The sequence below is a fragment of the Drosophila hydei genome, unplaced genomic scaffold (genome assembly GCF_003285905.1).
Source record: "Drosophila hydei strain 15085-1641.00,03,60 unplaced genomic scaffold, DhydRS2 tig00008114-arrow-pilon, whole genome shotgun sequence".
In the NCBI taxonomy this organism is placed as follows: domain Eukaryota; kingdom Metazoa; phylum Arthropoda; class Insecta; order Diptera; family Drosophilidae; genus Drosophila; species Drosophila hydei.
The window spans coordinates 2,240,676-2,260,367 of record NW_022045827.1 but is presented as its reverse complement, the minus strand read 5'-3'; the positions used below and the strand labels follow the sequence as shown (position 1 = coordinate 2,260,367).

The following is a 19,692-nucleotide window of genomic DNA, read 5'->3' as shown; positions in this document are numbered from 1 at the left end:
ATTAATTTGCTAAGCAGCCCTCGCATTTGGCAACCCTGTCCCACTAGCCAGCCAGCTCTGGTCAACGGGGGCCCCAGGTTTTACAAGCAAGTGTAGAAAATGTAGCAGCAAAATTCCAAGCAACATTTTGTGGACGATGATAGTCGTTGCACTGTGGTTGTTGCTCTTGTTGGTTGTTGGTTTTTTAGAATTGCATTTTTATTGTCTGCCACTTTGTTGCTACCACTGTGTGTCGAGTTGTTGCTGCTGTTGTTGTTGTATAAATAAACCATATGGTTAAAAGCGTAGCATATTCTTCTTCTGTTGTTTTTTTGCTGCTGCTGCTCTCCTCATCGCTTCTCTCATTTCTTACTTGGCTGGCTGTCATCGTCTTTATTCTTGTAGTTGTTGTAGTCTTCGACTTGGTGGTTACCTCGTGTCGTCGTTGTTTTTGTTGTTTGGATGTGGCTATGAAGTTTCTGCTTCAGTGCGTTTGTAAATGTTTATCAAAATGTCTTGTGCCGTTCTCTAAGTTCACCCCGCCTCCCTCCGTCTCTCTCTCTATATATATCTCCCTTTCTCACTCCCTCTCGATCTTGTACCTGTGTGTTGTTGTTACTCTTCTGCTTGCTTGGTTTTTTTTTATTTTTTTTGTTACATTTGAAACGTTGGTCGTCGCACGATCATTAACCGCAAAACATTGTTCTTGTGGCATGTTGGGCTGGTTCTATCGCCAACTCGGCAACATGTTGTCTGCTCGCCTTGTGCCCCTGCGCCACACTGCTGCCCCTGGGCTGTTTGTTTGCTTAGCGAATTCTTGGAAGTCAGGGCGCAAAATATGTCGCACCACACATAATGCAGAAATTGATTGCAATGAACCCGAACCAAATCGTTTATCCCATGACTGAGAAACTAATGGGAATCGGTCTATATACAAAGAAATAATCTTAGACAAGTGAATAGGATGTAGAGGGCATACTTGTGGAAGTACAGTGATGTGAATGTACTACTCAGTTATCGATAATAATTCGACAAGTTATATAAGGGATATACTTTATTAACATTTAAATAGGCTTGTGTTTGTTATCAATGAATATTGATAAGTAAAGTCGTCTAAAGTATATAAAAAAGTATAGAATGATAATGTAATATCTATAATATATCTGTAGCATATGCAAGAAACACATAATGCAAGTCTGAGCTGAATCGATCGGGATTCAGTTAAACAGCTTAGTTTTTCTACAAAAAAACTTTTATATAAAAAAAAAATTTGCCTACTCAACGGATTACTCCAACTCTAAATTTGTTTATGGTTTTTCTTTTTGCTGACACTTCTTTTACTTGAACTTCTCACTTCATTTGATAATATAAATCATCGTCTTATAGAGCTTCCGTTGCTGTTTTTAGGTGGCGCCGCTGTCACCTAAAATCTCTTTCGCATGTCGCACAAATTTTCACCAGACAGACGGCAGACGAAAAAGATATAAAAAGCGAGGCAGCAGAAAAAAAGAGCTCAACATCAATGAAAGCGACGCCACAAGAAAAAATAAAATAACACACAAGGCTACACAAATACAAAAGCTATACACACACACACGTACACACGTACACACGCACACTCTTGCATATGCTCACAGCGAGAATCTCTCCAGTTTTAATCGATCGATTTAATGCGCTGTGTGACATGGCTGTAAATCACACGGCGCGCACTTTGATATCCATGAGATACATTGGCCAACGCATAGATACTTTTATGCGCTGTGATCGCTGCAAACAAATCGAATGCAGCTCCAAACTAATTACCAAATTAAAAGCTCATTAAAGTGTGTTTCTTCTCCTCGCTTTTTCAATCATAAAAAATTTAAGCTGTGAAAACACATTTGAATTGCGACTTGCGTCACGCCGCTAATAAAATGAATTAACAAACGTGGAAGTTGCAATCAGTTCAAATAAAAGAAAGAAACAATTTTTAATGTAAACAATTAAAATGTTTTCGTTTTGATTTTTTTATTTAGTTTTATTCGAAACTGTTGCCGCTAATAAAGTCATTAATGAGCTGTTGAATTTAAAGTTGTGAAAGCACAAGAGTCTATTGATCTCAGCGAGTGCATGTATTAGATTAGGGTAATCAAGTGAGATATATGCAATTGAGCTTGATTGATTAAGGGAGTTACGGTGAAGCACAGTTAATGGCATTTAAAGGGCTATTAATGTCAATTTATTTGCTGATTGTGACAGACAAAGGAGAGGTGCATAAACGAACGTTTAGGAAGAATTACTCATTAACGAGCAGGTAGTAATTATACAATTTAAGACATATAAAATGTAAGCAAATTTTATAAATTGCAGACATAATTTAGAGTCAAGTTAAATGGGCTTTGGAGTTCACAAAAACTGGCACTAAATTTACTGTGTGTTTTGTAAATTGTTATGAAGAAGCAGTAATGTTTTATTTGATGTAGTAGTAATGCGACTGAGCAGTAAATTTTTGACAAGAAAATTTAATAAGAAACAATATTTTGAAAACTATTTGAAAAGAATATTAACATTGAGAAAGTAATATTCTTCAAATTTTGTTGTCATTCGGACAGCTTTATTCATTAAACAGCTTTAATAAATCAACCGAAATATATACACTTCTAGGACTAAATCATATAAATATAATAATATAAATAAAAATAATAAATATATAATAATATAAATAAAAATATATAAAAATGTGAATAAAAATAATAAATTAAAAAAAACCATGCTGCAGCTTAGATTACAGTCCACCATAAACGTTTATCATTTAAATTCGCGCAGTTGGCAACATATATTACATGCATTCATTCAGATCGAGCGAGCACATTCCAAGAATCATATCGTTTAAAGACACTGCAGAAGGTATCATTAAACGCAGAAGCAGCAGGGTCGGACTGCATTTAATCACAGGCTATATGTTTCAACAAATTCCAGCAAATCAAAACATATATACATATATAAGACATGAGACTACGACTTGGGATTGGGTCTTGGGCACTGGCTGTGGCTTAGGGTCTTGGCCAGGAGCGCACGCGTAATGGTCAAATGAATGCGCAAATGGCTGAAATGAAAACGGGCGACGGGTATCGTTTGGTCAGCCTTGCCCCAAGCAGACGCTTTAAGGAGGCAGCCGCAGCAGCAGCAACAACAACAAACGAAAAAACCCAAGCTGAAGACGTTATGGTTCATAAAGCAAAAACGAGCAGCAGACAACAGCAACAACTACCAGAATGAATAACAACAGAAGAAGAAGAAGAACAACAACAACCACAGCAGGGGCAGCAGAGAAGTAGTTGAAGAGAGAGAAAAAAAACGCGACCAAGCAACAGCCGCCCAAACATTGGAAAAACATCTGCTGCCTGCCACAGTTGATGAACTCGATTCGCTTTGCTCACCCCCTCTGCCACACTCTTGATCACTACCTGTCTCTCTCTCTCTGTCTCGTGCATTTATTGTCTCGCTTGCACAGCGTCTGTTGCGCAGGCGCGCAGCCAAGTACCGAGAGTATCGAGTACCGAGAGCAGCGAGTACAACTGGCAGCATGACAGCAGCCGCCGCTGCTTTTGCCTACTCCTCCACCTTCTATGATGCTCCATCTCTCTCCACCAGCTCGGTTGCTCCATAGCCCCTGCCCTCTGCCACTTCTGCCTGCTGCGCGTCAATGTTTTCCATTTATAATTCTCATGCCTCGCTGCAATGCCTCTCGCTCTCCACCGCCCCTCGCCTCCTCGGCTCCTCTCTTCCCCTCTCTGGCTGGCTCTGTGTCTTTTTTAATTTGGTTCACAAAATACCGCGCGTTGTTGTTGAAATTCTTTAGCAATCGCCCCGTTTCGTCTCAGTTACCCCTCGTACTCCTCTCCTTGTCTCTCTCCCCCCCTCTCTCTCTCTCTCTCAATCGCTGTTGCTGCTCTACCACTTAAAGACTCGAGCTGCTGCTGCTTCTGCTGTTCCTGCAGCACCACCGTCTGGCAATGCTCGTCGCTCGATTTTTGACAGGTGGTGCAGTTTGTATTCAATTTCTTTTGGGCCGTCGCCGGCGACGACTTTTGCTCTTGGGCTCTTGTTGAGTTTTTTCCTTAATTTTTTTTTTTATTTTGGGTACGTTTTCTTTTCTTGGTGTTATTTTTTTTCCTTCTTGTTGAATGTATTTTTGCCTATTCATAAAACAGCAAATGAGTTCAGACAGCAGCCCAGCGCAGACAGCTAACAAAAGATTACCAAGTCACACACACAGCTTGTTCGAAGGATGCTGTACAGGCTCTGGGACTCAGCTCAATTTTGAGTTCAGTTCAATGCACTTTGCCAAATTAGTTTTTATATGCCCAGCATCATTAGTAAGTGTAGGGTATGTGCGATTTAATAGATCTTTAAAAATCATTAAAAAGTTATTTAATAAATAAAGAAAAGAAGTAATAAATAAAAAATTAGAAAATACAATTTAATAATTAATAACAACAATAATTAATTTAAAAATAAAGAAATAAAAAAATAAAAATACAAAATATTATATAAATAAGTAATAAAAAAATAAAACATGATAAAAATTAAATAATAATATATTAAAAATGATAAATATAAAAAATATTACTAATTATTAATGTTAAGTTTTTAATATTATTAATGATTAAATAAACAAAAAATTTTAAATGAAATTTAATCGCTTGTAAATGTATTTAAAATTTGTTTTATCCTCAATATCTACTGCTTGTCTACATTCATCTAAACTATTATAGGGTATTCTTAAGTCACCATAACAAAGCTTTCAAATATAACTTCAACTCTTTTTGGCAAGCGCACAAAACTAATTGGATTCTCATTTTCTTTATTTTTTGCAGTCGTGTCGGTTGCCAGGATGCAGAAAACGCGGCATTAGCTACAGCAGCCAACAGGAGAGGAGCTAAACAGTCACAACAGGACACTCGAAGTAGGCGTGACTTGCAGTGAGAGCGACAGAGAGATAGAGAGAGAGAGAGTGAGAGTGAGATAGTGCAAGCTATAGAGGAGCAGAGAATTGTGTTAACTATGTCACAGCAAGTGTACTCAGCGCATCCAGCGCTGGCCGCTGAGCAGCTGGCAGCGCCGAGCAGCTCCACAGCCGCCACAGCGAGTGGCAGCGCCAACAGCAGCAGGCGGAAGGCCACGCCCAAAAAGTACACACTCAGCCGAAGCTGTGCGGCACTAGCAGCTGCAGCAGCGGCAGCCAAAGCAGCAGCAACAACAACTGCAGCGGCAGCAGCAGCAGCAGCAGCAGCAGCTCCAACAGCAACAGCGAGTGGCAGCGATTCGTGTCACACGCGCAAAACGCAGCCAGCGCGAACAAATTTGGCGGCTGTGGACGATGATGATGACATCGAGTGTGAGGATGTGGATGATGTCAACTTTGGCCAGGAGCAGATTGTGAGGCAAACAACAGCAACAACAACAACCAAAGACATTGGCTACGATGAGACGGATCATGTGCAGTTGCGCCACAAGCGCCACAGCCGACAAATGCCGCACAAACAGCTTGACAGAGGGGGAGGAGGCGGGGTCGGATTAGTCGCCTCCACGTGTGCCGCTTCAACTGGTTCCATTAGCGATTTGAGCAGCGTATTGAGCTCACCATCGGCCAGCACCGTCTCATCGCCGCTGTCGACGCCCACGCGAACGGCGCCGTTGCAGCTGCAATTGCAGCACAGCCATCAGCATTGCTGCCACAAGCAGTCGAAAGCTGCTGCAGCGGCAGCGGCGGCAGCAGCAACAATTGGAGCCACACACCACCACCAGCCACATCAAAAACAACAGTCGAGCAACAGTCGCCAGCAGCATCATCATCACCATCATCATCATCATGCTGCGGCCGCTGCTGCTGCAGCGGGTTGTGGCGCCACCGGCTCCTCCTCGTACAAGAGCAAGAAACTTGATCCGCGCTTCAGCCCGTCACCGTATCGCCAGCTATTGCCCATTGCCCTGTGCCTGCTCTCGTTTGCGCTGGTCTTTGCCACGTTAATTGTTTACATGGACACGACAGGTGAGACAAAATACACACTTCTAAGTTGTCATTGGACCATATACCCTTACCTTAGAGGTATACCAAATCAGAGTTGATTGCCATGGGAATGTATAACTATGAGAATGGATCTTAGTGAAGTGAAGGTTATGTAATGCAGCTTCTTACAAAGTTCTTTATATTCCTTATGCAACAGAAAAGTCTTAACTCAGAGCCAAGCAAAAACAAATTCAGTTTTTATATGAGTTGTGGATAGAGTTTAGTATATACTGATCTCATATAGTATCTTTATCTTACCGTTAGGGTATCTAATCTTCGTTTTCTTTAGCTTCGTATTCATGTCATATATATTCATATAAATATGATATCTTCGGCATATGTCTCATCTGCTCACTTTTTTCTTCATTTAAATTTCAGGTTTTTTTTATTTAAGTTTTCTTCTTCGTTTTTTCTCTCTTGGGTTTGCTTCCACCGGATGTAGGCTGTGTTTGCCTTTGGCTGTCTGCTGTCCTTTCCTGGGCACACTTTTCAGATTAGTTTACGCATCCTTCTAACTAGCCCCGAGTCCTCACTGTCCTGGCTGTCCTGCTTAGTTTATGCTTAGCGCATCTTTTGTCATAGATCTTTTTCTCTTGGTTTTTTTGTGGGTCTCTGCCTTTTTTTTGTATTTCTTGGCTTGGCGCAGTGGCGCTTCCTGTCAACAAAAAAAAAAAATAAAATAAAATACAGAAACAAACAACAAACAAAGTTGTCTGATGAGGTCTCACTTGGCAACAGCCGTGGCGCAGCTGCTGTCATAACGTCATCCACGGCGACACGTGCCTGCCTACAAAGGCCACCGCTGCAACGCCAAAAGAATTTCTAATTTGCCATTTGATGAATGGCTCAAAGAGCAAACAGCGAACAGTAAACAGCAGAAACAGCTACAGTCAGCAAACTGACTGCATTGGAGCCCCAAGTGTGGCTCAGGTGTTGCAAAGTAAAAGTGTGTGCTGTGGAGCAGTGTGCGAGACCTCAAGACCTTAAGATACTCCTTTAAGGCATATTATATAATATTCTGAGCATATATGATATATTGATAAAAGATAGTTTAACCTGAGTGATGGGAATATATAGATAAAAGGATAGAATAACCTAGAGCAATGGAATTATATGGATAAAACATAGAGTTAGTCAAAAAGATCTTTGAAGAATTTTGGAAATTAAGTGATTATTAAAGATATTAAGACATACATTTTAAAGACTAAACTCTTATGCAGTTGAAATGATAATAATTGTGAAATATATTTGTTCAACTTCTTAAAATTCTGAAATCAAATTATCATATTCGGAAAGCCCCATCTCTCTAGTGATTAAAAAAACATAAAATTTCGCTTTGAGAAGAAAACTTTAAATATAAAGTCTTTTTTTCAATCTCAGGAACTACTTCTCAGACTGAATCTGATATCCTTTCCTGACGTATATTGAATTGATCTAAAACTGAAGAAAAGAAAACTTCAAGCTAAGATTAAGGGAAACTGAATTGCTAAGCATTAGGCAATCTTGTTTCTACACGATCATCCAACAAGAATTAGTCAGTCTCACATAATATATATCCGCAGATCAAGCTAGGGAAATGCGCTAGCTTTAATTGAGAAATTGAGAAACCTTGCCTTAATTGATACACCCACCATCGCGCTGAAGCTATAATAGTTAGTTAGTTAGTAAAAAGCCTTGTTTAGTTGATTTATTTAAGCATGAGTCATTTATTTGCTGATTTGCTAGCTTTATAGTTACATCTATCCAAATTATATAGCCAGACAGGCAGACGAATGGACGGGCGGACGGACAGCCTTGCATAACTGTCGGATGAGGCAATTTTCTTTTAATTCGCTAAAATATTTTGTTTTTATTGCGTCGATGTCGCCGTCGTCGCCGCCGATTCGTATGCGGAATATACATATAGTAAGTTGCTATATAGTCTTGTCTCTAGTACAGGGCAAAATAAATTTGCTTAATTTGTGCCGTTTTCTCAATGAAAGCGAACAAGCAGCGAAATTGGTTTCATTTTTGTTTTGTTTCTTTTGGCTTTTTGCATATGAATTAAGAGAGTTCTCTGTATGCCCACCCCCAGTGGCTATTTCGTAGTGCCTGATGGATCACCATTCGCTGACTCATACCCCCAAAGTGACTAAGGGCGAACTACGAGTGGTTACGAAAAGAAGAAGAAAAGAAACGCGCCTCTTTCTCCTTTACTTCAATGAGACCCAAAATATATCAATGGCAGTCCATTGTGAGTGTGTATTACTGAGCAGCTGTGAAGCAGCCTCAGCCTGATTGCACAGTGACTCAAAGTATGCTTAAGACGGTGGCAAATCGATCAATATGTGCCAATTGTTGAGCTCATCAAAGAAGTTGTACAAGAACTTTATTTGTATTAAGTAAACATACTTTATTTAAGCTTATGAAATGACTACTATACTATACTTAATGCTCTATATAAGATATAAAAACTATTTAAAATTTAAGCTGTAACATCGTAAAAGATAACATCGAGATACGTCGACTGTGGATCATATCTTAGCTTATATAGGACCATCAACATTTCATTTTGATGCCGTATCATATTATAATAAAATTATTTACTTTTTTTGATGAATTAGATTTTTATATAAGTTTGGGTTTTTAGTTCAATATATAGTTCAATATATAACATTTAAATTATCCCTATTCAAGACATTTCGACATAAATCATTATGGTCTAATTTTTCACTTAAAAATATTATATTTATAATGTTGCATCAGAATATCTTCATTCTTTTAACTTACTAAATATTTTCATTAGTTTTTTGTGCATTTAGCGCCACTGTGCGTCGCTGGCAATGAAGTGCATTGTGAATTCCGTTCAAGCACAAGTAATTTTCGCAGCTCGTTGTCGTCTGTTGTTGTTGTTGTTGTCAACAGCTTTCGTAGTTGTTGTGTGCTTCCTTTAGCTTGGATCGATTCCTTCCGCAGCAGCGCGCCTTTGTCTTAAAATAAAAATTAAAATATATGCAAATTGTGCAGCGAATTAAAAGTCGATAAAGTCGCTGCCAAATTGCAGCTAGCAGACTGCCAGACAGGCAGACAGTCAGTCAATCAGTCAATCAGTCACTCAATCACTCAATCACTCAATCACTCAGTCAGTCAGCTGATAGCCACCCACTTTTTAGGGCTGGCTGCTGTTTCAGTTTTCTTTCATTGCATTTCTTTTTCTTTTTTGCTTTTTTCGACTCTGCCGCCACGTCGACTAGACGGGGCTTGGCCACAACTGTAACTGTGGGGCTGTTGGGACTGCTGGGCGTGGCAGCTGCCAGTTGGCTGGTGGAACAGCTTGACAGCTCTGTTGTCGCCTGAATGTTTTGTATTTTTTTTATTTTGTATTTGGCGGGCAGCTCTAGTTTTATAGCCCATTGATGGCTCTATTAGGTTTATACGAGCCATACGTCGGATTCATAACCCATAATAATACAAATATGAGCATGCTGTGCATAAATTAGCCGAAAGCCGCTAAGCCGCATATAAAAATGAACACGTTTGCGCCGTGTGGCACAAAGGTTGCTGCTGCCGATTGGCCTAAAGAAGAACAGACGAAAACTTCAAATCATTCAAAATAAGAGAAGCAGAAGTAGAAGAAAAAGTAGCCAAAGAATGTGAACCCAAATGCGCTTATTAAAGTGACAAATTCTTGTGGTGGCTTCAAAGCCTAAGCATTTCTGATCCAAAAATCAACCTCGACCATGACTTTACAGAACGAACCAAATTCCAGACTAGGCATCGGCGTTTTTTTTTCTTTCTTTTCGCTTTTCTAGTTTTATATATATTCTTTTTTTTATATTTTTTTTTTTTTTTTTGTGCTTGCCTACGCTGTTATTGTTGTAACAACATTTCTCTTTGAGCTCGCGTCCTCGGCCTCTTTTACAATCCCCGAGCTCGTTGTAAATGTCACGTTTCAGCTTTGATCATGATCCATCTAGTTGATAATTATAATAATGACGAACGTTGATGATGATGATATATGATGAGTGTGCGCTGTGGCTCAATCAAAGAAAAACTTTCCATTCTATTTTGCATTTCTCAACTAATCTTATCTGTGTAGTTGTACATATACCTTGCCTTTTAAAAGCTGCCGTTGCGTTTTATCTGAATATTTCTTATCTTTTTGTTTGCTTGAACTTATTGCAAGCAGCACAAAGAGTTCTATTAGTCAGGCATTACCAATTACTTCGCAATAATCATTAAATGTGTTGTAATGTGTTGAGTGCTTGACAGAGCTCATATGAGAGGCGTGTGTCATTAGTACATAAAATGTTATTTATATTAAATGTGAAATGAAATTTGAGCATACCAAATTTTAGCGTAATATCTTCAAAACTTCTTGAGTTAAATTATGTTTTTACCTATAATATAATAACTCATTGAACTTGCTTATATATATTGCATGCTACACTCTATGCTAACATTATTTCCCCTTTCCCCATCTCTCTCTCTAGCTCCCCTCACTCTCTCCTAACTTTCTCACATTCTCTTTGTTTCTCTTACACATAGCCTACTTATCGCTTGCCCTGGCGCACCTTTGCCTTGTTGCAACTACACTTTGGCTACTGTCACGCCCCCCGTTCTCAAATGGGCGTTGCGGGTGGGCGGGGCGCCAACGTTGCCACATTTTAGCATTGTTGACATCGCGTGGCCCAGCTGCACGATTCTTGGCATTGCCTTTTTGCAGGTTGCATTCGTCTGACGTCTGGCAAATGTCATTAGCCCCACCTGCCGCAGCAGAAAAGAAATGCAGCGAGCAGCAGCACGAGCATAAATCGCATTAGCCCAAATCTTGAAACGTTGCCACCACATTTGGTTGTTTTTTTCACTTAGATATATATATATAATTTTATTTTATTTTAATTTGGAGGCCAAGCGCTGTGGGCGTGGCGATCTAATCGAATCACAGTGCGTTAATCATGTTAATCAGGCATTAGCTTCACACGTCTGCCAAGGCAATTTGCAAATTGCAGCTTTAATTGAAATTTACAAGGGAAAATACACACACACACACATACACACATACTCGCGCACACTATAATGACTTAATTCCCGTTAAGCAGCAGCACGCTGCGACAAGTTGCATGCACCGACGACAATTTCGACGCCCCGTTGCGTTTGCTGCCTGCCATTCTAAGCAGTCTTTGCCACACGTATTACTATAATGCGGCCGACTCGACCCCTGCCTTGCTCTGCTGCCCCGCCCACCGGATGTCGTTGCCGTCCTGTGGTATCGTCTAGTGATTCATAATTTTGTGCATATATCTGTGTGTGTGTGTGTGTGTGTGTGTGTTTGCATTAACCACCCCCGCTTGTGGCGTCTATCACAGATCGGAGACGACTCCCCCACGAGCGAAGCGCAGCGAGTGCTCAATGTGAAAAGCAAAGCTCAAAGAGCATTATCACAGCATGCGCTCGCCTAGCAGTGGTTCAGTGGTTGCGCCGCCGTCTTATTGTGGAACGTGGCTTAGAGCCACCCGCATTTGGGTTTCAGGTTTTTGCAACCCCCGCGCGCGTTTCACTTGAGCAATTGCGCAATTTCTTGTCGGCGGTGGCGTCTTCAACGTGTGAGGTTCACTCTCTCTCTCTCTCTCCCTTCCTGTCTCTCGCTAACTCCTCTCGGCTGTGCCTTGTCTTATGAAAGTGGGCAATCAATTGCGGCAATTGCCATGCGATAAGACTGCAAGTCACGCAGCTATAATGCAAATTTTATTGTTCTCTAGACCTTTCTGATTGTAACAAAATTAAATTGTTTTCCAATTGAAATTTCAAATTCAAATCTGCAGTTAAATTTTGTTGAGGTTAGGTATAATTTTCAATGAAACACACAATTCAATTGAGTTAAACGTTTCTTAAGCACCTTTTACGAATTATCTCTGACTTGCTAGCCAATAAATATATAAAAATATCAAATTCCATTTATATTGTATTTCACTACTGGTATTTTGGCATGGTTCGGTATGTCTGGAAATGAAACAAACCTATAACAGTTTAATTGCCGAAGCTATTTCCTCTGCTCTTTTTATGCATTTTACTGCTGCAATAAAGTCGAAATGTTAAGTTTTTGGGCAAATTTTTAGCTATTGTTGAACCATTAAAGGCATTTCCAATTCCAATTCCCAACATTGTCTATGCCAACCTCCCGCTTTATGTTAATTTCGCCAAAATATATACATAAAAAAAAAAAACAAAAAATAAACTTTTCTGTCACAAAATGGCCATAAAGTTTATTATAATGCATATATATGAAACAGTCGCTGGCGCTGGGCGCTCATAAAATGGCCAACAACAATATTATTTTGTTTTTGGCCAAAACGGCGACAATTTAGTAATTTGGTGGCCAATCCCCCGTCTGCACCTGCTGTTGTCTCCGAATCGAAAACGTAACGCGACGGCAATGAAACGCTCAAGTGAAAACTTGGACTAATTAACGCCGCTGCTGGCCGTAATTTGAAAGGAAAGTGCGCCAAGTTTATGAGACAAGAGCAGCGCAGTTCCATAAATTTCATATATATATATATATATATGAATATAAAATACACAGACAGAGAGAGAAAAGAAAATTTATGCCCACTATTAGTGGTAGAAATGTGATATATGATAGACAGAGTTTATTATTAGGAACGGGAGATCGCATTTCATGAGCTCAACGGCAATTGGGCGATTAGTGGTTAAGTGGAAAGGTTTATAAATGTGTCTACCCGCAGCATATGCGATATGATCTAAGAATGTGCAATATGATAAGTTAAGAACAAAATGGAATGGAACATTGGCAGCTGCAAGGCTGCTTACACAGCATTTGCAACAAACATGGCAGACACTTAAACTAGATGTGTTGGCTTAAGCAAAAAAAAAACCAGAATGGAACATAATGGAATGAAACATTACAACAACTAAAGTAACTAGTATGTATTCCAGCAGAACTAATTCTATTACCAGCAGCAGAGTTCAAGTTCGCTGAATAACCAAAGTGAAAAGCTAAAGTTACACAAATTAAAATAGAATGAAACAGAGAAAAATGCACTTAGCAACGATTAACATCAGCTTAGCTGTCATTAAGCCTGCTGGGGCTAACCGCAGTTTGTTAACGAAAAAAAATTGAAATGGAACAGCGACAGCTGCGCCTGAAAACCATTAAAAGCGAGCATATGGTAATCCTCAATGGAACAATTATAAAGGAAGAGTGGAAAAAAGGCGAAAAAAGTGGAATCTGGCCGCAGGCGCAGCAATTTCGGTGTCAAAATCGCTGACATTTCTAATTTGCAAGGGGGGAAGGGCAAGGGAAGGAGAAGCTGAAGGGGAAGGGGAAGGGCATTGACGGTGCGTACAATGGGCCACCGTCAGGGTGGCAAGACAAATGACTGGGCAAGGCCCAAAAAATAATTCGAACGAACAGTTTAATTGCGGTTAAGCGACGGCGGCCGACTTAAAGACGTCAAGCTCGACGGAGGCTTGAGAGTGATGTCTGGCCCTCGGGCGATGGGCCAGGACTTTAGCCAAGGGTAGCTGAGTCGCAGAAAAGTTGTGCAACCACGCCCTATTCAATAACTCAACAAAAGCCACACACACACACACACACGGAGACACAACAACTTTTATGCATTTTCAATTACTAGCGCGCTTAAAGTTCTTTAATAAAGAATATTCAAACAGCAATAAAAGTGAGGGAAAGCTGAAACTTTTTCCTCTCTCCTGCGCTCTCTCCCTTTCTCTTGGCCAAAGGGGGCAATGTTACCCTTGTTGTGTAATATTTATATATGCCCTGGATAGCGTGTGGCACTGCTTAGAGCTCCGTTTCCCTCTATTCAGTATTTTTTTTTTTGGCTTTTGTTGTATAATTCATTTCTATTGCCACTTTTATTATTGATTTCTACAACTCCGCTTTGAAGTCCGGGTCTCATTTGACGTGTAATTGCTTGTTTAGCTACCATTCCAAATGGCTCGTTTCCATGTCGTTTCGTTGTGTGTGTGTGTGTGTTGTCGATAAGAGGCAATTGTTGTTGTTAAATAGTTTTGCTGCTATGTTGTCTAGTGCCAACAGCTAATATATAACGCGCACAGCGCTGATTTATTGGCCTTAACGCGCTGAACCGTGCCTAATCTAACTGGGTCGATCTTCGAGCGAACGGGCGCCCCAAAAGCTGACTAACTACAGTAGAAGGCTAAACTATAGCTGGGCGCAAAAAACGGCACCAAATGTGTGTGTTTGATTTATCGATTACCATTATAAACAGCCATAAAATAGACTTAATGGGTTTAAAAATCAATAGAAGTCAAATAATGCTACAATAAATACCAATGGTCAGTCATAATTATTTTTGAATAAACACTTGAATTACAAAAATGATATAGTAAACAATAAAAAGTGTTCCATTCCGGTATTCCACAAATTTTTTCTATTATTTAACAGAAGAAATATTAAATATATATTATTAGTTGAAGCATTTTATATAATATATAGAATAGTATAAAAGCCTCAATAATATTAACTCAGCTGTGTTCCATTTCAGTTTGTACCTAACCCTTAATAGAAATAAGACTAATTTACAACTTAGAAGGATTCATTAAGCTATGTATATAAGTAATATAAGTTATTCCTATCAATTACATGTTTTGTTCCAATCCCATTTCGTACCTAACCTCAATTGAAATTGCAATTTATTCTATGACTAAGACAAATTGTCTTGGTAATTGAATCAGAAAGTGCTATTAAAATACGCCCTTTAATTTACAGCTTACGCTTTCATTAGGCTAAATGGCATTTACGTTTCATGCCAAATTGTACCTAACGTCACTACAATTCACGACAATCTGTCACGACACGCCTCTTTGGCTTTGTTGCCAACCTGTCCATGGCTCTCGAGCTATGCATAACCCCTTCAGCCAGTTCTCCAAGCCAAACAACTTGCCACAATTACGAAGTACATTTTATATTATAATTTCTATTGGTTTTTACGAGCACTTTGTGCTGTTTTTTTCTTCTTTTTTTATATTTTATTTTCTACTATTCGCTATGGTCAGGTAAAACGAAACAAAAAGTGTAAATTGGCACAAGGAAAGTGTGAAAAGCAAATGAAATACGTGAAGTGAACCGCGAATGAAACTAAAACTTAAACTACAACAAATCGTTGGGCTTGTTTTTCCATATAAACCTACATATGATGTATATATAGATATATATGCATATGTATATGTGCACTAAAAGGGCAGGGAAATGGGCTCACGAGCCAAATATCAAAGGCCGTGCGCTCATTATATTTTATGTGCCTACCGGCCGGTCCCCAGCGAGCGCTGCTGCGGCATAGTTTCAAGGCTCTTGCGAGTCAGGTGAGGTCGTTGCCAAAGTTCTTGACGTTTGTTCGTTTTTTATGCCGCTTTTGGCAACACCATCTAACCTTCGACTCATACATTTTGGCCAAAAACTAATGCCAAATAGTCAGGGCATCTCATTAGCAAAAAAAACGGATTTCCTAATGCAGTTTTTTCTAATTTACAATATATTTTTCGCAATTTATGAAAAGGTCAAATTCTGAGGAAAACTTTCAAAATGATTGAGCTATGAAACATATTTATAGTTCGATATGGGTTAGTTCTTCTTGTAGAAGACATAGCTGATATAGCTGGAATGCTTGAAAATGAAACAAATTGGGCATAATTCATATCTTTTCCTTTCAGGTTAGCTTTTTTATATGCTCATTATAATAAATTGAATTGATGCTGTTATAAGTTAAGACAGAAACGTTTCTAACCATAATTTCCTGTTGGAACACCTGGTCATGAAACATCTTAATACGCCGAACTATAAAACAAGTTTCAAGCATACTCAGCATATTACTTATTTAAATTCTAAGAGCAACAATTACAAGAATGAATATTACATTCTTGAATCGACTGCTGTCCAGTGTTTCAATTGCCAAGACGTTCCTCGTCAGTCTCCCTCGCGCGCGTGCTCAATTTGGTCAATGCAAATCTGGTCAATGCGCTGCAATTGGCAACAGAGCGTATCGAAGTGGATGCGGCGCACGCCATCGCACTCAAGGCGCTGTGGTGCTGCTGCAGCGTCCAGTGGTGCAACAACTTTTAATTAAATCTAATTACTTAGAAGAGCAACTAAACAATGCAAATAATCAAAGCTGCTAAGCAGGTTCTATAAACCGAACCGGTTCACGTTTTGGGTTAAACCTGTCTTGTAATCCTAGCTTTCAGATGAAATATTAGATATATTGAAGAACCCATGGGAAACCGTGACTCAGATGCAAAACTCCGCCTAGTAATACGCCTAACTTCTAGTGAACGCCTTACTTACTCTTCTCTTCTTTATCTTCTCATTTAACAGAAATTCGGCATCAGCAATTTCGTCTGAATATGTCGCGCGATTACGAGCTGAACAGCGTATCACAAGATGATCCCGCACTCATTGCATTCCTGCGCCAGATCCATATGCGCAAGTATATGTCTATGGCCAAAAGCGCTGCCGTCTCCAGCTCTGGGAAGGCGCCAGCAGCCAGCGCTGCTGTACCGCCCGCCGGCACGGGCAACAGCAGCAGCAACGGCGGCGGCGGCGGCGGCAATAGCGTCTCCGATCAGCTGGCGCATTACGTATCCGACTTGGTCGGCGGCAAGCTGAATGGTGCAGTCATCCAGTCGCTAAGCGGGCCGCTGGCTCATCTCATAACGGCGCCCTGGCTGAGCGAACAGCTCAACTGGATGGGCGTGCTGGTGGAGCCAGAGCCGCGCTGGTATTTCGCGTTGCTCAAACAGAATGCGCAAAGGCAACGTATGCAGGTGGTGCATGCCTGTGTCTCGCCCAATACCTATCCCAAAGAGGTAAGCACAACCACATATGGCCTTATATCAATGTAACTTACTAATGTATACATTTCACAGATAACCATACACAATGAGGATGTGCGCATAAATAGCTTGCACGACGAGGAGACATCGTGGTTCAACTCGCGTGTTAAGTGCTTTCCGCTCTACACAATCATGCTGGCATGTGAGCGCACCGAATACGATCTGCTCAGCCTTGGCGTGCAGGGCCATGAGCTAGAGGTAAGTTAACCACATGAATACCCCATAAAAATAGATTTTAATAAGTCTCCTCACTCTCCAATTGTAGATCTTGCAGACGTTGCCTTTTGATAAAATCAGAATCGATATTATTTCGATACATTTGCTGGAGGATCATGAGGATGTGCGTGATTATGTGCAGAGCATAACAAAGTTCCTAGCGGGCAAATTTTATAAATTGCAGCGCAAAATTGGACGCAACTATTTCTATCAGCGACTCAATGCCAGCGCCAGTCGTACGCGCAAAAAGGATATACTGCTGCTCAAAACGCCACAACAATAACAACAGCAAGCGCAGCAACAACAGCAGCAGCAACAACGAATTAAGCACTAAATATAAATGAATAAAAAAGCGAACAAAATTTTAGAGCAGCGCATTAAACAAATACTTTCGATAAACTCAAGAAACGTTTATGTTATAATGATAATTATTATATATACACTCGATATATATATCTATCTGCATACATGTTAAATATTATATACAACCCATACTGTATAACCATTATGATATATATACCTCTATATATATGCATACTGTATGTTTAGTTTCTCTTTGTCTTTGATAACAATAACAAAAAAGTAATTGATTTTTGTTTTTTTTTCTCTTTCTAATTTCTTTAATTTTTTGTGTCGAAATTGTTTAATATTATATAGTTTTTTTTCTGCAAGCATTAATTATGTTTATAATGCTATATTATGCAAAAAAAAAGGAAAACGTTTAAGAAAAAGAAAAACTAGCTCTAGCTAAGGTATTATGATTTTTGCTATAAGCTATGCTACCATATACTCTATATATAGTTATATACATATATATATATATATATATATATATATATATATATATATATATATATATATATATATATATATATATATATATATATATATATATATATATATATATATATATATATATATATATGTATATATATTTTTTCATAATTTAGGCGCGCCCCTAAACTTGTCTTGATTCATGTATGTATAAATTAAAACAATTTGCAACTATTATTTGTAACTGCTTTTTGCTATATATAACGATATACTAGAACTTAAATACAATACAAACAAAAACTACATAACTATAAATTATTAACTAATGAATGCTTTATTTAGTAAAACATAAGTAAACAAGAAGAAGCAAAACAACAACAGAAACACTAAATACAACAAATATTTAAATTATATTAAATTATTGAACCAAAATACAAACCAAGCACATTCATACACACACCCCCACACCCACAACCACATCCACATCCTCACACACACACAATTATAATAAAAACAAACTCATTGCAAAATCTGCTTTCAAAACTCATCTCATACTCATAGTTAAAAGTAAGCAATAAAAAGAAGCAGCATAAAAACAAAATTTTATAATTAATAAAATATACAAAAAAAAATCAAAAATGAAATTGAAAATTAAAAAAATTAATTGCGCTTAAAACTAATAAAAAGAAAATCACAAAAGCTCACACACCAACACACACATGCACATTTTTATGTATTAGCAAATAAATGTATGTAAATTAAATGTAGAACAACAACAACGATTTATAATAATTACAATTGATATAAACAAAAACAGTTAAAACACACAAAAACACGCGTATTTTAATTACATTTTTAGTAATTACATAATGTATTATTATTTTGTATATTTCATTGCACACACACACACACATACCAATACACACGCACACTACGGTTGACGGTTGTTGTTGTGTTTGAACAACTCGTTGCACCTCGCACACACACACACAGCCGTATTACATATATATTTAAATACAAATCAGTGCCTTTTACTTAGACTGTAAAAAAAACGAAAAATAAAATTAATAAAAACAAATTTTTTAGCTTAAACATTTAAAGAAAAGTAGAAAACGTGCAACAACCGTCAACCACAAATTGCCGCCTCTTAAACTTGCCTTATAAGTGTTGTCAGTGCTGGCCGATCATATATGAATTATATATATATATCACTTATATATATATATATACATATATATATAGAAAAGTCAGCTAAACAAGCATAAAACTCGCACAGTTACTAAACAAATCCGTCACAACAATTTATTTAAAAATAAAAACGCTTTGTACAAAAGAAAACAACTCACACGACACACACATAAACACACACACCAACACACTAAGCATCACATTTAAATTTAAGCTTAGCGCTAATTAAACACAAGTTCTAATTAGTTGTAATAAATTTAGTTGTGTATTTTTTTCTGTGTAAATTAGCGTTTAACCAAATTTTAAGTAGACTTAATTTACATTAAACATTAAAGCATATACATATATATTTAATTTGGCATCACACACCCACACACATATACAAACATACACATACACTCACAAGAAAAAAAGGCTAAGCTCGAAATTATTTATAAACGTAAGCAAAAAACGAAAAAACTTGTTAGTTAATAAAAACATAAATAAAGCAACGAAAAATTCCAAAAAAAATCTAAAAAAGAATATATTAAACGATGTAGAAATTTGACTTTTGATCTGGCACAGCGCATATATAGAACTATATATATACACATATATCTCGTAAAAAAAGG

At 38.4% G+C, this 19,692-nt stretch overlaps 1 protein-coding gene across 1 annotated transcript in view; it reads left to right on the top strand.

Annotated features, from left to right (window-relative positions):
• LOC111599065 (protein Star) overlaps positions 1 to 17,597 on the top strand; it is a 31,659-nt gene extending 14,062 nt beyond the window's left edge. The window contains exons 2-5 of the mRNA XM_030224386.1: positions 4,839 to 6,013; positions 16,386 to 16,876; positions 16,937 to 17,101; positions 17,169 to 17,597. Of these exons, the coding sequence (XP_030080246.1) occupies positions 5,026 to 6,013; positions 16,386 to 16,876; positions 16,937 to 17,101; positions 17,169 to 17,402 (1,878 nt within the window). The 5' untranslated portion in view covers positions 4,839 to 5,025 and the 3' untranslated portion in view covers positions 17,403 to 17,597. The remainder of the gene's footprint in view (positions 1 to 4,838; positions 6,014 to 16,385; positions 16,877 to 16,936; positions 17,102 to 17,168) is intronic.
• The last annotated feature ends 2,095 nt before the right edge of the window (positions 17,598 to 19,692 follow it).